The sequence below is a fragment of the Neophocaena asiaeorientalis genome, unplaced genomic scaffold (genome assembly GCF_003031525.2).
Source record: "Neophocaena asiaeorientalis asiaeorientalis breed wild unplaced genomic scaffold, Neophocaena_asiaeorientalis_V1.1 scaffold547, whole genome shotgun sequence".
Lineage (NCBI taxonomy): Eukaryota > Metazoa > Chordata > Mammalia > Artiodactyla > Phocoenidae > Neophocaena > Neophocaena asiaeorientalis.
Window position 1 is genome coordinate 3,561,839 of NW_020185330.1, and position 16,373 is coordinate 3,578,211.

The 16,373-nt window shown below is 36.8% G+C and overlaps 1 protein-coding gene across 1 annotated transcript in view; it reads right to left on the bottom strand.

Annotated features, from left to right (window-relative positions):
- Window positions 1–7,803: 7,803 nt before the first annotated feature.
- WDHD1 (WD repeat and HMG-box DNA binding protein 1) overlaps window positions 7,804–16,373 on the bottom strand; it is a 56,820-nt gene continuing 48,250 nt past the window's right edge. Inside the window, exons 22-26 of the mRNA XM_024734739.1 lie at window positions 15,022–15,065; window positions 14,420–14,590; window positions 13,666–13,796; window positions 11,808–11,946; window positions 7,804–8,914 (exon numbers count right to left, since the gene is read on the bottom strand). Of these exons, the coding sequence (XP_024590507.1) occupies window positions 8,714–8,914; window positions 11,808–11,946; window positions 13,666–13,796; window positions 14,420–14,590; window positions 15,022–15,065 (686 nt within the window). The 3' untranslated portion in view covers window positions 7,804–8,713. The remainder of the gene's footprint in view (window positions 8,915–11,807; window positions 11,947–13,665; window positions 13,797–14,419; window positions 14,591–15,021; window positions 15,066–16,373) is intronic.

A 16,373-nucleotide genomic window follows, 5' to 3' on the forward strand; every position in this document is an offset into this window, starting at 1 on the left:
AGAGCCACATCCCTCCTTTCCCCATCTTTAACTCTGGCAACCACTAATATATTTTCCATCTCTGTATTATTTCATGAATGTTATATAAATGGAATCATGCAGTGGAATGGAATCAAAACATCCTTTTGAGATTGGCCTTCTTTCACTCAGCTTAATTTTCTTGAGGTTATTCCAAATTGTTGCTTGCATCAATAGTTTGTTCCTTTTCATTGCTGAGTAGTATACCATGCACGGTATGAATGTACTATAGATTAACTATTTAGTCATTGAGGGACATTTGGGTAGTTGCCAGTTTGGTGCTTTTAAAAATAAAGCTGCGGGCTTCCCTGGTGGCACAGTGGTTGAGAGTCCGCCTGCCGATGCAGGGGACACGGGTTCGTGCCCCGGTCCGGGAAGATCCCACATGCCGCGGAGCGGCTGGGCCCGTGAGCCATGGCCGCTGAGCCTGCGCGTCCGGAGCCTGTGCTCCGCAACGGGAGAGGACACAACAGTGAGAAGCCCGCGAACCTCCCCCCCCCAAAAAAAAAACAAACAAAAAAACACCTGCTATGAACAATCATGCACAAGTTCCTGTGTGAAAATAAGTTTTCATTTCTCGGGGATAAGTGCTTAAGAGGGCAATTGCTGGTTATACAGTAAGTCCCTTTTAGTTTTGAAAGGAACTGCCAAACTGTGTTCTAGAGTGGCTGTACCATTTTACGTTCCCACCAGCAACATGAGTGATCCAGTTTCTCTGCATCCTTACTTGTATTTGGTGTTATCATTATATTTCATTTTAGCTGTTCTCATAGGTGTACAGTGAAATCTCACTGTAGTTTCAATTTGCAGTTCTCTAGTAATTAATGCTCTTGAACATCTTTTCATGTGTTTGCCTTTTGTATACCTTAGTGAAATGTGTGTTTTCCTAATTTCTAACTGGAGTATATGTTTTGTTTTTAATGCTGAGTTTATGAGTCCTTTATATATTCTAGATATGCCCAGCTACTATTTTTAATCAGCTGCTATAACATTTGAGGGAGAAATGATGTCATGAAGCGTCTCTATCTCACTGAAGCACATTAATACTCCTCCCTCTTTAGAAAACCCATCTATATCAATTCCAATCCAGCTGTTTTCAGAGAGGAACACTCTTTGTGGGGGCCAGTTTCCAACCTTCGGTGAACACTTTATTTGCCACTGATATGCTCCACGCTATTCTTGAAGAATTGGAGTGCCACTCTTCATCTTCCTTTCTCTAGGACTTTTGTTATCAGGGCCACAAAAGCAGCTGAGATAATGCTGACCTGAGAATTTTTGTTTGTTTTTAATTTTTTCCCTCACTTTTCCACTTTCACTAGATGTATTTCTTCTGCTCACTTGTTTCTCTGCTTTCCCACAACTTTAGCTTTCCCCTGCTGTTGTTATGACACTTGCCTCTACATCCCTGTGCAGCTCAGTTCCTCAGATTAAACAATTCTGCTTCTGTGTCCGAATTCCAAATATCAGGGAGAGAGATGGGATCACTGAATACTGGGGTCAGTCGTGCAATTCTGGTGCAGTGTGGCCTGCGGAAGTGACAGCAAGTGATATGTGACTATCCTGGGATGGTTCTCTGAGAAGGAGGTCTGAGCAAAAAATTGCTGTCATTTTTATTACAAGGACCATAGGAGTTAGAGAGATTAAGTGGTTCCCAGAGCCACATAGCTCCAGTGGTAGAGGCAGTATATAAACCCTAAGCCTACCCAGTTCCAAAGATTATACTGTATCGACTATGCCAATCACCCCACCAATACAGTTCCTGACCTTGAAAACCTGTGTCTCTTGGTGAGATCAACAAGCATCTACAATTATTGATATAATAGAGACACATACAATCCGACAGAAAAATATACCAGGAGAAAACAGCAGACAGAGGTCTATTAAATGAAATACAATTTACAACTAAAAGAAAATAGCATTCTTCTCTTTTTAAAAAAGTTTGGCAGTCGTTTAAATTTATGCTTATATTATTACCCTCATTATAAAAATACATTAATGTATTTATGAGCCCTTGGGTGAAATGGTTCAGTAACATACAAAGTTAATTCCATACAGTGTCAGAAAAAACCAGAATGGCACAAATCCCTTTAAACAAGATACATACTTTATGCAAGACACTTTTTGTCCTTTAATCAACATTAACTGACTTTCTAATGTTAGACGAATGTTGTATTCTTGTGATTAAGTCAATGGGGTAACTAAATAGTATCTTTTTTAATACAATGTTGGATCTGGTCTACTAAAATTTTTACTTAGGAGTTTTCTTCCATGTTCATGAGTGAGATTGGTTTAAAATTTTCCTTCTTAAAACTAACCTTGTCAGGTTTCAACATCAAGGTTATGACAGCTGCTATACTAAATAATTTGTAGAAGATTGTAACTTTTACTTGACTATGATAGAACTTGACTCTTCACACCCAGAATTTTAAGTATAGACTAATTTTTAAAATTGGTTATAGACTACTCTGATTTTCTGTTTCTCTGAGTCAGTTTTTTTCTTCCAGCTTTATTGAGACATAACTTATGTACAGTAGTGTATACGTTTAAGGTGTAAAACATAATGATTTGGGACTTCCCTGGTGGCGCAGTGGGTAAGAATCCGCCTGCCAATGCGGGGGACATGGATTCGAGCCCTGGTCCAGGAAGATCCCACATGCCGTGGACCAACTAAGCCCGAGAGCCATAACTACTGAGCCTGCACTCTAGAGCCTGCAAGCCACAACTCTGAGCCTGTGTGCCACAACTACTGCAGCCCGTGCACCTAGAGCCTGTGCTCTGCAACAAGAGAAGCAATCACAATGAGAAGCCTGCGCACTGCAATGAAGAGTAGCCCCCACTCACTGTAACTAGAGAAAGCTTGCGTGCAGCAACTAAGACCCAACCAGCCAAAAATAAAAATATAAATTAAAACAAAAAAAACATGATTTGACTTCCAACACGAAGTAATTATCACAGTAAGTTCAATGGATATCCATCATCTCATACAGATAAAAAATTAAAGAAATTAAATACTTTTCTTGTGATGAGAACTCAGGATTTACTCTCTTAACTTCCATATATTGATATAACATATAGCAGTGTTAATTATATATATCATGTTGTACTTTACATCCCTAGTACTTATTTGTATCTTACAGCTAGAAGTTTGTACCTTTTGACTGTCTTCATCCAATTCCCCTCCCTTCCACCCCTGCCTCTGGTAACCACAAATCTGATCTCTTTGTCTATAAGTTTGTTTGTTTTGAAGTATGATTGACCTACAATACTTTGTTGGTTCCCATTAACACAATGTAGTGATTTGATATTTTTATACATTTCAAAATGATCACATAAATCTAGTTATGATCTATCATCAAAGATATTACATAATTATTGACAATATTCTTCACACTGTACATTTCATACCCATGACTCATTTATTTTGCAACTGGAAGTTTGTACCTTGATTCAGTTTTTTTTATAACAACCTTATAGAGACATAATTCACATACCATGTTCACCCGCTTAAAGTGTACAATTCAGTGGTTTTTAGTAAATTTAGAGTTGTGCAATCACTGCCACTATCCAATTCCGGAATATTTTTGTCACTCCAAAAAGAAACCCTGTACCGATCAGCAGTCAGCCACCCACCCTTTCCTCTTAACCTCCCGCCCAAGGCAACTACCAATCTACTTTCTGTCTCTATAGATTTGCCTAGTCTGGACATTTCATAGAAATGAAGTCATATAAAATATCATCTTTTGTGACTGGCTTCTTTCACTTAGCATGTTTTTCATGGTTTATCCATGTTGTAACATGCATCAGTACTTCATTTCTTTTTATTAACAAATAATATTCCATTGTATGGACATACCACTTTTGTTTATCCGTTCGTCACTTGATGGACATTTGGGTTGTTTTAACTTTTTGGCTATTATAGATTAACGGTGCTCTGAACAATCATGTACAAGTTTTTGTGTGGACATGTTTTTATTACTCTTGGGTTTATACCTAGTTGTGGAAATGCTGGGTCATTTGATAACTCTGTTTAACCTTTTGAAGAACTGCCAAACCACCATTTTACATCCTACCAGTAAAGTCTGAGGGTTCCAATTTCTCCACATCCTCACTAACACTTGTTATTGTCCATCTTTTTCATTATAGCCATCCTAGTGGATGTGAAGTTGTATCTCTTTGTGATCTGACTTGCATTTTCCTGGTGGCTAAGGATACTGAGTATCTTTTCACATGCTGATTGGCCGTTTGTATATTGTCTTTTGGAGAAATGTTGATATATTTTAAGAGTTGTTGATACATTTTAGCTACAAGTTCCTTATCAGATATATGATTTCCAAAAAACTTTTCCCTTTCTGTGGCTTGTTTTTTGCACGTTCTTGATGGTGTTCTTTGAAGCACAAACATTTTTAATTTTGATGATGTTGACTTCATCTATTTTGCTTGTGCTTCTGGTGCTATACCTAAGAAACCATTACTTAGTCCAAGGTCACAAAGATTTACACCTATGTTTTCTTCTAAGACTTGTAGTTTTAGTTTACATTTATGTCTTGATACATCTGGGATTAATTTTTTTATATGGTGTGAGAGAGGGGTCCAACTTCATTCTTTTGCATGTTTCCAGTTGTCCCAGCACCGTTTGTGGAAAAAGACTATCCTTTCCCCATTTACTTGCCCTGGCACCTTGTCGAAAATCAACTGACTCTAAGTGTGAGAGTTTATTCCTGGACTCTCCATTCCATTGATCTGTAGGTCTATTCTCATGCCAGAACCACACTGTTTTGATTAATATAGCTTTGTAGTTTTTAAATTGGGAAGTATGAATCCTCTAACTTGTTCTTTTTCAATATTATTTTGGCTATTCCAAGTCCCTTGATTTTCTATATGAACATTTGGATTAGCTTGTCATTTTCTACAAAGAAGCCAGCTGGGGTTTTGATAGGATAGCATTGAATCTGTAGATCAATTTGGGGGGTATTGCCATCTTAACACTAGTAAGTCTTCTGCTCTCTAAAAAACAGGATCTTTCCATTTATTTGGGTCTTCTTGTATGTCTTTCAACAATGTTTTGTAGTTCAAAGAATAAGTTTTGCACTTGTTAAATTTATTCCTAAGTATTTTAGTCTTTTTTGTAGAAACTTGTTGATTTCATTGGAATTTTCCAACTTACTGTCAGAAAGCTGTTTAAAAGTCTTGAATCAGTGTTCAACTGAAGAAACAGAACCGGTAGGAATATATATACTGACTTATTGCAAGAAATTGACTCACCTGATTATGGAGGCTGGAAGGCAGGTCTGAAATCCCAAACCATAGGGGAGACCTTCAGGAAAGGCAGGCTGAAAAATCTCAAGGCATGAGTGGAAGCTGCGATCTACAGGTGTGGTACCTTCTTCTCCCTCAGGGAAGTTATCAGTTCTGCTCTTAAGGCCTTTCAACTGATTGAGCTGGGACCACGCAGACTATCTAGGATAATCTCTTACTTAAAGACAACTGATTGTGAACTTTAAAACAATCTATAAAATACCTTCACAGCAACACATAGGTTAGTGTTTGACTGAATAACATCTGTAGCCTAGCCAGTTGACACATAAAACTGACCATCATAAGCCTCTTACCTTTAAAAAATCTGTACTGTTTTTGTAGTTAATAATTTCCTTTTCATTCCTAACACTACTTATTCATGCTTTTCTCTTTGTATCATGATTAATCTTGTCAGATATTTTTCTAATTTATCAGTCTTTCAAAGAACCAACTTTTGGCTTTCTGATTCCATTATGTTTACTTTCTACTCCATACGTTTTTGCCCTTGGTGACACAGCTGCAGAGTAGGGAGAAATTGGTGTCAATTATAGGAACACTACAAGCAAAAGGCCACACTTTAAACTGCAGGCTTGAGCTGTTTTGTTTTTTCCTTTACGCCTCTACTCAGCATGAATTTGGACTGCACACCTATGTAAAAAAACAAACAAAAACCACATATACAGAAAAAAGCCTAATGACATACACTAAAATGTTAACAGTGGTTATCTCTGGATATTAGGATTAGGGATGATGTTCTTCCTCACTCTTTCCTTTATTAAAAAGTATATACTTCTAATAATCAAATACAATTCAATATTCTTTTTTAAAAAATATTTTATTTGTTTATTTATTTTTGGCTGCATTGGGTCTTCATCGTTGGGTCTTTGTTGCTGCATGCAGGCTTTCTCTAGCTGTGGTGAGCGGGGGCTACTCTTTGATGCAGTGCACGGGCTTCTCACTGCAGTGGCTTCTCTTGCTGCGGAGCACTGGCTCTAGGTGCATGGGCTTCAGTAGCTGTAGCACACGGGCTCAGTAGTTGTGGCTCACTGGCTCTAGAGTGCAGGCTCAGTAGTTGTGGTGCAAGGGCTTAGTTACTCCACGGCATGTGGATCTTCCCAGACCAGGGCTCGAACATGTGCCCTCTTCATTGGCAGGCGGATTCTTAACCACTGAACCACCAGGGAAGTCCCAATTCAACATTCTTGATTGATCCTAGATTTGGGCGGCAGGGGGAGGGCTAAAAAGGGTACTTTGGGGGAAATTTTTTTTTTAATATCTATTTATTTGGCTGCGCCAGATTTTAGTTGCAGCATGTGAACTCTTAGTTGCAGCATGTAGGATCCAGTTCCCCAACCAGGGATTGAACTCAGGCCCCCTGCATTGGGACTGTGCAGTCTTGCCCACTGGACCACCAAGGAAGTCCCAAAGATTTTTTTTTTCTTAAAAGAAGTTTAATATTATATACAAAAGGAATAAGTATGATATTTCTTGGTTTCAAAGTTCTGATTTGTAAATTAAACCAGGTCAATACAAAAACCTTCCTTCAACCAAACAAAAGTAGGAGATTAAAAAAACCTTTTGCAGGGACTTCCCTGGTGGTCCAGTGGTTAAGACTCCACACTTCCACTCCAGGGGGTATGGGTTCGATCCCTGGTCGGGGAACTAAGATCCTGCATGCCGCACAGCGTGGTCAAAGGAACAAAAGAAAGAAAAAACCTTTTGAAAATCCTTGGTGTTATCAGGTTCCTATGGATCTGAAATATAACACTCAAGGATTATATCCTTAAGTATTATACACTGTGGTAATAAGCAAGTTGAGGAAGTACAAACAAAATACATGTCTATAAACATGCTTTCCAAAGTAATATAAATAAACTTTTACTTCAGGATCTTGCAATCAAAATTAATTCATACATAATTAATTCAGAATCAAACCTAATGACAAAGCAAGATGAACCAGCCAACAGCATAGTAACAATAGCTGATATGTATATAAAACATTACTATGTGCCAGGTAAGTGCTTTTACCGCATTTAATTCTCATAACAACCCTCTAAAGTAGTTACTATTAATATACCCATTTTACAGATGAGTGGACAAAGGCTAGAACTTACCCAAGGTCATTTAGCTGGTAGTATTGCAGTGGTCCTTTGAGCCCAGGTAGTCTGGCTTTGAAACCTGTGCTCCTAACCTCTATGCTACAATGTTTCTCAATACCAGCTGCTAACTAAAAAATCAGAAATGTATTCCTTCGCAACCTTAATCATTATGAGACAAGGAATATCCTTTGGCTCCTATACATCTAAATTTTCAACATATTTTGTTCCTTCCAACCTATAAAACTACCCTAGATTTTGAGTCACCTGATTTTATTTTACTACTATCCCCCTACCCAACCCCACCCCTTGTACTTTGCCCTCATTAAGTGGCTGCATTTGTATTAAGTTCTGCTTAGAATAGTAACCAAAAAATGTATGAACTACTTAATTAAATCTTGTTTGTTCAAAATAAAAGAGGAGTTAAACACTTCCCATTACTCTTCAACCACTCTCTTATCAAGGCTTCAAAGACTTGCTCAGAAAAGCACTGCTGATGCTGATAACCAGAGTAGCTTACGTGGAGCACATCATGTGCTGGGCTGCAATGCTATCAAAACAGTATCTTCAATTCTCTTCTGTGTGTATACTGTGTAATAGGATGGGGGGGGTAGAAATTACGGTAATAAATATAAAATATATTTTCTAGAAACACTTCCATTTCATGGAAATACAATGTGAAGACTGTATCAAGCTAAATATGGAAATGTGCAAGTTTTATTTTTAAAAAAAAAGGCTACACAAATAATTAAAGGTAATATATGAAGAAACTGCCAAAACAAACAAAAGGTCTCATCTACAAAATTATTTACATGTTTAGGGCCCATACTAAAAAAAAAAACCATGGTCCCCTGGGGCCAGTATAGACATAGAGAGCAGTCTATGGGAAGAGGGCTTCTGTAGTACTTCCCAGTACATGACATGAACCAAACAAGGAAAACCCTGCAAGGTACTTCAATGTTCAGAGGTTTTAAGACCTTGGCTTTGATGATTTTTAAGGTAAGAAACAAAACCAAATCAGCTTCCAATGGGACATGACAGTGGCCTCCAGTCAGTGACCATGACCACAATGCTTCTGAATGGCCCTCCATTTGGGGGCAGAGCAATCTGAAGAGATGATAGTTTTTACAGGTGCCCTGCTACCTACACTAATATAATTACTACAGTATCTTATAAAGACAAACAGCAGTTTTTAAACTCTTTTAAAAATATATAAAGAGTTTCCTAAAGATTTTTTTTAAAAGGTCTAGATTCATCAAAGATGAGTAAAAAATCCATTACTTTCCTAAGTACACTTCCTTACTCTATTCCTGATTAAATGCAAAAGCTGACAGTTTCTGATTCGTAGAAAGATCTAAAGGTTTTTGCTTTTTAGGCAAATTCAGATTCTCCTTCGTTTTTTCTTTCTGGTTTTCAGTTTCGTGACTATCATCGACCACACGTTTTCGTTTCTTTTCTTCAGCTCCATCACTTGCAGTTCCTCCTTTGGCCTTGGCAGCCCATGCCTTTATAAAAATATTGCAGGAGAAAAGTTTTTAGGCACTAACAAAGAAATAGGAAGGACATGATTTCGTTACTTTTGCAGGCAACATTCCTTTATGTAAAGCAGCATAATTAGCATTTGAATTGTTAAACTAATCATTAAGGGTTCTTTTTTTTTTTAAACAAATCTTTTATTACTTAATTGCAGGGCACGTTAAAAAATTTACATTCTACCTCTATAATATTTCAATCTAAACTCTGCTTGTATTTAAGCATATTAAGTGCAAAACACTATAACTGCAGGCACTTTTTTAGAAAGAAAACCTTTTAAGATTATTATAGATTTCCATGCAGTTGTAGGAAATAATACAGAAAGCCACCGTGTTCCCTTTACTCAGTTTCCCTCAATGGTTGCATCTTGCAAAACTGTAGTGCGCTGTTACAACTAGGATATTGACATTGATAAAATCCCCTTTTTTATTTCTACTTGTTTGTGTGTGTGTGTATAATTCTATTGTAGGCTGTGTATTTACCACCACATTCAGGATACAGAACAGTAGTTCCATAAGCACGAGGATCCCACATGTTGCCCCACCCAACTCCTCTCCCAGGCCCTAACCCCTGGCAATCAGTTCTCTGTTCTTCATCCCCATCACCTTGTCATATCAGGAACGTTATATACAGTATACACTCTTTTGGGATTGGTTTCTACTCACTAAGCAAGAACCCAACAAGCTTCACTCATTTCATTTACCTCTTAAACCTCTTTTAATCTATAACAATTCCTCCTCCTCCTACTTTATTTTCCTTCCTAGTCATTGTTGTTGAAATGGGACCATTTGACCTGTAGTATTTTTCACATTAACAGACTGGATTTAAGAAATGTTTAAGGTTTACACACTAAAAATATTGATTACATTTTTAAGTATTCAAGAACATAATCACAACTTTTGCCAAATCTCTTCCTCTTTTCCTAATAAGGTCTTATTCATTCAGATGTCATTTTATCTAATTCTTTACAATTTTTATCCTTTTATAAATACTTATAAAAAATGAGAAATACAAAGATGCTAATGAGGTTCTAAAGGAGGCTAGAGGTGGTAAGACCAGTTTCTAGCTTCCTAATTTTGCATTAGTTTTATTCGTAAAAACCAGCTTATCAAGGTAACTATGTCACAAGGTGCCCATGCTGCATGCAGTCATTCCTAGGGAAGGGAAGTCTGAGATTTATTGATACAACACACACAATCCTTCCCCTTGCAAAAGAAAGCTGCTCTTAGCCTTCTTTCACATGGCAGAAACTGACATGAGGAGCAATAGGTACAAGCCACCTGTCCTAATTTCCACATGAAAGGCTAGAACAGAACATCAGATTTTCACCCCCAAAGCAGTATTATCATTTAGTATTCAACGTGTAAGTAAACAGCATTTTAAGAAATTCTGCTTACAAGGACTTTAGAGTAGTACTCCAAAAATGTGAATTAATTTCGTTTTTACTTATTAATCTTTTTTTGCTTTTGATAAGTAATGCACTTTTTCTTGGGGTATTCCCCTAACTTACAATATGCAGAAACTTATACAGATGTAAGCAGTACATCTGCCAAAAAATTAACCATCAGCACTAAATAATAATTATTACATATCCATAGGTTCAAAGCTGACATTTTGCTTGTTGTATTTCCTCTCCACCAAGAGTTTATCAGAATGTATTCAATTTCTAAAAACAGAAAAAGGCACTTTCTTTAAGAATTTTTAAAACCTGGGAATTCACTGAAGTCCCCATCTCAGTACAATTATCCTTACAAATGGGACCTAATGAAACTTAAAAGCTTTTGTATAGCAAAGGAAACTATAAACAAGACAAAAAGACAATCCTCAGAGTGGGAGAAAATATTTGCAAATGAATCAACGGACAATCAAAGGATTAATCTCCAAAATATATAAACAGCTCATGCAACTCAATATCAAAAAAACAAACAACCCAATCAAAAAATGGGCAGAAGACCTAAATAGACATTTCTCCAAAGAAGACATACAGATTGCCAAGAAGCACATGAAAAGCTGCTCAACATCACTAATTATTAGAGAAATGCAAATCAAAACTACAATGATGTATCACCTCACACAGGTTAGAATGGGCATCATCAGAAAATCTATAAACAATAAATGCCGGAGAGGATGTGGAGAAAAGGGTGCCCTCTTGCACTGTTGGTGGGAATGTAAACTGACACAGCCACTATGGAGAACAGTATGGAGGTTCCTTAAAAAATTAAAAATAGAATTACCATATGACCCAGCAATCCCACTACTGGGCATATACCCAGAGAAAACTCTAATTCAAAAAGACACATGCACCCCAATGTTCACTGCAGCACTATTTACAATAGCCAGGTCATGGAAGCAACCTAAATGTCCATCAACAGAGGAATGGATAAAGAAGATGTGGTACTTATATACAATGGAATATTACTCAACCATAAAAACGAATGAAATTGGGTTATTTATAGAGACGTGGATGGACCCAGAGATTGTCATACAGAGTGAAGTAAGTCAGAAAGAGAAGAACAAATATCGTATATTAACGCATATATGTGGAACCTGGAAAAATGGTACAGATGAACTGGTGTGCAAGGCAGAAATAGAGACACAGATGTAGAGAACAAACGTATGGACAGCAAGTGGGGAAAGTGAGGGCAGGGGGATGAATTGGGAGATTGGGATTGATATATATACACTAATATGTATAAAATAGATAACTAATAAGAATCTGCTGTATAGCACAGGGAATTCCACTTCGCTGTACAGTAGAAACTAACACAACATTGTACAACAACTATACCCCAATTAAAAAAGAAACAAAAAAAACCCCTAGGAATTCACTAAAGTCTCATTCTCAATACAATTATCCTTACTTACCTTCCTTTCTTCAGTTGACAATACTCTAAATCGAACCATTCCTTCTTTTATTATGTCTGCTTCATCTGAAAAGTCAGGATTGTCAGACAAAATATTACATCTGTTTTCTTCCAGCCACATCTGGAACCCGGTCTTTGGCCTAAAATAGCAGTTATATAAAAAAATTTTATAATTAAGACAGTCTTAAAAGTGCTTCATGATTTTTCAGGTTAGTGATTAACCATTAGCATACCTATATATAAAGTAAGAGAGACACAGTTAATTACACTCGTTAATATTCATAATTACATATTACTTAAAACTGCCTAGAGACTGCAGGAATAATGAGCTGAAAAAATCCTTTATAAGATCAATTCAAAGGGATTACTCACATTTGTATTTTCCAAGTGCAGCAAAACTCTGAACTTTCAACTCTTTTATGAATGTTGACAGGCTCAAGGTCTCCAATCCTACTTCGCCCCTCTAGCCCAATATAACCCTTCCATGCATCTTTGGTAGCCTTTCTCCATTTCCCAAACCAGCTATTGGAAATCGTCATGACTTCTCTCAAGCTCCTCACCCCTGCCCTCACAGCTGACCTGAGAGTGTGGGTCCTTTCTTGTACCATTATTATGTAAAGCATGGACACAGCATACTTGTCAGTTTCATTAGATTTCAGTTCTGACACAAACTGTCTTTAGGTCACAAGTGAAGATTTAATGCAAACATTTAATATTTACTGAGCACTTTTTTTCTGTATAGCCTGATAGTATAAAAAATGGAATCTTCTTAAATAAAAATTTCACTGTTTAATACCTAAATCAAATTCAGAACAAAATAGGAAAAAATAAAAACCACAGCTATCCCTTCAAATTAAATTGGTTAACGTCAGATATTGGTTAAATGAGATACATAACACTAAAAATGAAACGGTGACTTTTTCAATTTAGCTGATGTATTTTAAATAAATCTAGCATACAAGAGATCAAGAAATTTGGTAACACTGAGTTGGTGGACAAACAGGATATGGACAAATAGGAACTCTCATATTGCTGGGGGTGTATAAAATAATACAACATCCATGCAGAACAATTTTGCAATATCTATCGAAATTACAATTGTACATTAGCTTGAACCATACAGGAATCCATCTTACAGCTATAGGTATATAATATTCATATAAAGTTATTCACTGTACTACTATTTGTACTAGCAAAAGACCAGCAACTACCTTTTGTCCACCAGTAGAGAACTAAATAAATTATGGTATAGCCATTCAATGGAAGTAAAAAGATTAAAGAAACTCTTCATGTAGTAATAAGAAATCATCTGCAAAAGCTATTAAATGAAAAAAATAAGGCACAGAACAATGAGTATACTACCATTTCTGTAAAACTAACAAAAAACAGATAAATCTAAGTGTACATGCATAGGATAATTCCAGAAGGCTATATAAGAAACTTGTGCAGTGACTATTTGTGGAGGGAAAACTGGGTGGGTAGGGAAAAGATTTACTCTTCATCACAAATCTTTTTCTATCTTTTGACTGTGTTTCTCCCATGTAACTACACTAACTATTTAAAAACAAACAAATGAAAAAGTGAACTAATTATAAAATATAGTGTCCCAGCAAAACGTATCCACAATTTAAAACATGTATGCAGTTTATCAAAGCATACTTTAATAAGTAATATAAATAGACATTAATCAATATTTGTGGCTTCCCTAAAGTTACAAGTGTTCAGAATGCCTACTACCTGTGCCAACATATTATTTACATGAATGAATAACAGGGCCACATAATTTTGTATTGCTACTTCTGTATGCCTTTTACTGGAATACTACATCTTGAGAACACTAAATTTCTCTATGTACTGACCTTTGGTTTTCAGTGTTTTGAGGACACATAGCTGGGGTTTCAGATGATGGATTTTTAGGATTTTCTTCTTTTACTTCCTCAGTCTTATCAGCTTGGGAAGTTCTTTTCCAGAAAAAGGATGCTGCAGATGCCTGTAAAAACAAACATAATGAATACCGCAGCAAAATCTAGTATGATTTTATATGTTACAAGCAAATTTTGAAAAATGTGGAGAAATATAATTATTTAGAATTCTTACACCAACGTGTGAAGTCCCGAGAGGTTCTCTGTTGAAAATAAACATGTATAAACACACACACACAACCCCAAAAAACTGTACCTCAAATTTCATGTATTCTAGATGAATAAAATTATATGAAATGGAAAATACAAATGATAGGTCTATTTTACTGATGACAAATCTGTGATAAAATACCAAAACTGGGACACAATCTGGGAGGCAAAATCAGAATACAGAACAAGGGAAGATTAGGGCTAGGTACTAAACCAGCTGTCATTAAATAGGGACATGCATCAGAACCATGTGGAAAATGAAAAAAAATACAGATAGATGCATGAGTCCCTGTCCTGGGTCTACATATTTTAAAAAAGTGATTCTGATGCAAAACCAGAATTGAGAACCATTGCCCTCACTAGACAATCACTTATAAACAACTGGAGCCTCCTGTCTCATACCTGAAAGAGTGAACAAAACTAAAGTAAGACAAACAGACTATGAGTTGTGTACTGCAGATGGGGGCAGGTGAAATCATACCTGCTTAGACTTTGGTTTTGGAACCAGAGGCTTTATAACTGGAGACTTTTCATAATTTGTAGCTCGATTAAGTGCAGTAGATTTCTTGGATGATTTGTTCATATTGTCTAAAATATTAGTTGAACGTACTGAATTCACTGAAATGGATGGCTCTTTGGAATTGCCTGATACCTACAAAGCAAACTAATATTAACATTTAATGTTTAAAGAAGAAAAAAAAATGCCAAGAGATTTATTTTTCCTTTAAATTTCTGTTAAGTTTGTATTGTAGTCTCACCTTCGGAAATGAATATATTTGGTATAATCCAAATTAAGACTGATGCGCATATTCCCAAATACCACATCCCCAAGTTTTGAAAACCTTCAAAACTGTAGGTTCTCAGAAGATAAGTAGAAAATGTAACTCCTGGTCCAAGCAGGAACTAGTGCTGCTTTCATCTTTGTTTATTTTAAAATATTTACTTATTTAAATATTTTAAAATTTAATCTGTTGCAGTCTTGAATGCCTCTTAAGTCTGGGGAGGGTTGTCTGGTAGTTTGGAAATATTTCTCTGTATGGAAATGTATTTAAATAATAGAAAACATCACTGGAAAGAGTTTACCTTGAAGGGGTTTATTCGTCCTTGGTTGCTAGAGGTAACTGCACCTTTCATAAGAAAGAAACCCTCACTTAATAGTGGTAAAACTCAGAAGACTTATGACTTCTATAAGAATTATGGAATATTTTAATCTGTATTATATGAAAATAACGTACTTTGCAACTTTAAAACTATTAATAACTATATATGACCTCCTTCCTATTTCTAAGACAAAATAAAAGCTATTAGATGATGGGAACTATCCCAATTTGCCACTATGAAATAGACAGATACAATATGTAGAGATCTCTTCTTTTCTCCTGTTACCAGGGAAGAATGGTGCCTTATTTTAGCTAGTTAATAATTCCTCTACAAATGCTCTAGATCCCACCCACTCCTGCTTTTCAAGAAACTTGTGTTATCAATGGCTACACGTGTCATCTTTGACTTTTCCTTCTTTATTGGCTCAAGTTCCCCAACTTAAAGAAACAAACAAAAACCAAACACGCTCTCTGCCACATCCCCTTCTCGCCCCCCATATCATTTTCCCTCACCTCCCCTAAGCAGCCAAATTTCTCAAGAGTTGTCTACACAGCTATTCCCATTTCCTCACTATTCACATGTTCCTCCATCCAATACATGGCTTCCAGCCTTACTACCCTGCAGAATCTGCTCTTGCTAAGAACTCAGTAAACCCTATGCAGCCAAAACTGGTGGATCTTTTCCAGCCATCACCTTGTTTGACCTCTCAACAGCATTCCACATAGCGGAGTGTTCCTTTCTTCTTGATACTATCTCCCCTTTGACTTCTGAGATACTGCATTCCCTGGCTTACCTCCTTCCTCACTTTCTTTTGATGGTTCGTCCTCCTCCTCTCTAGGCCTAACCTCATTTTTCTCCTCACTTTGATCCTCCCCCAGTGCTCACTCACCCATACCCATGGTTTAAACTGCTATACTTATGTCAACAATTTTCACTTTACATCTCCATCCCAGAGATACTACTTTCCTGAACAGCCAATAGTAATTCATCATCCACCTATCTAAACCTACGTTTTCCTAGTGTTTCCTGACTCAGTAAATGGCACCATCATTCATTCAAGTACTCAAGCCAGAAACTGACAGTTATTCTTCACACCCTGAACTTCCATCCTCTCTATATCATCTTCAGAAACACCTCTTCAATTCCTCCATGCTTTCTGCCAGCAATCACCACCACCCCAGTCTATTCAATCTCACTTGGGACTACCTCAGAAGTCTCCTTATATACAGTCCTCCTCTTCACAGTGTGCCATACTCTGCCCCTCATTAAAACCTACAACAGCCTCCCAGCAACCTCAGAATAAAGGTCCAAATCCTACCATGGCCTACATGGAT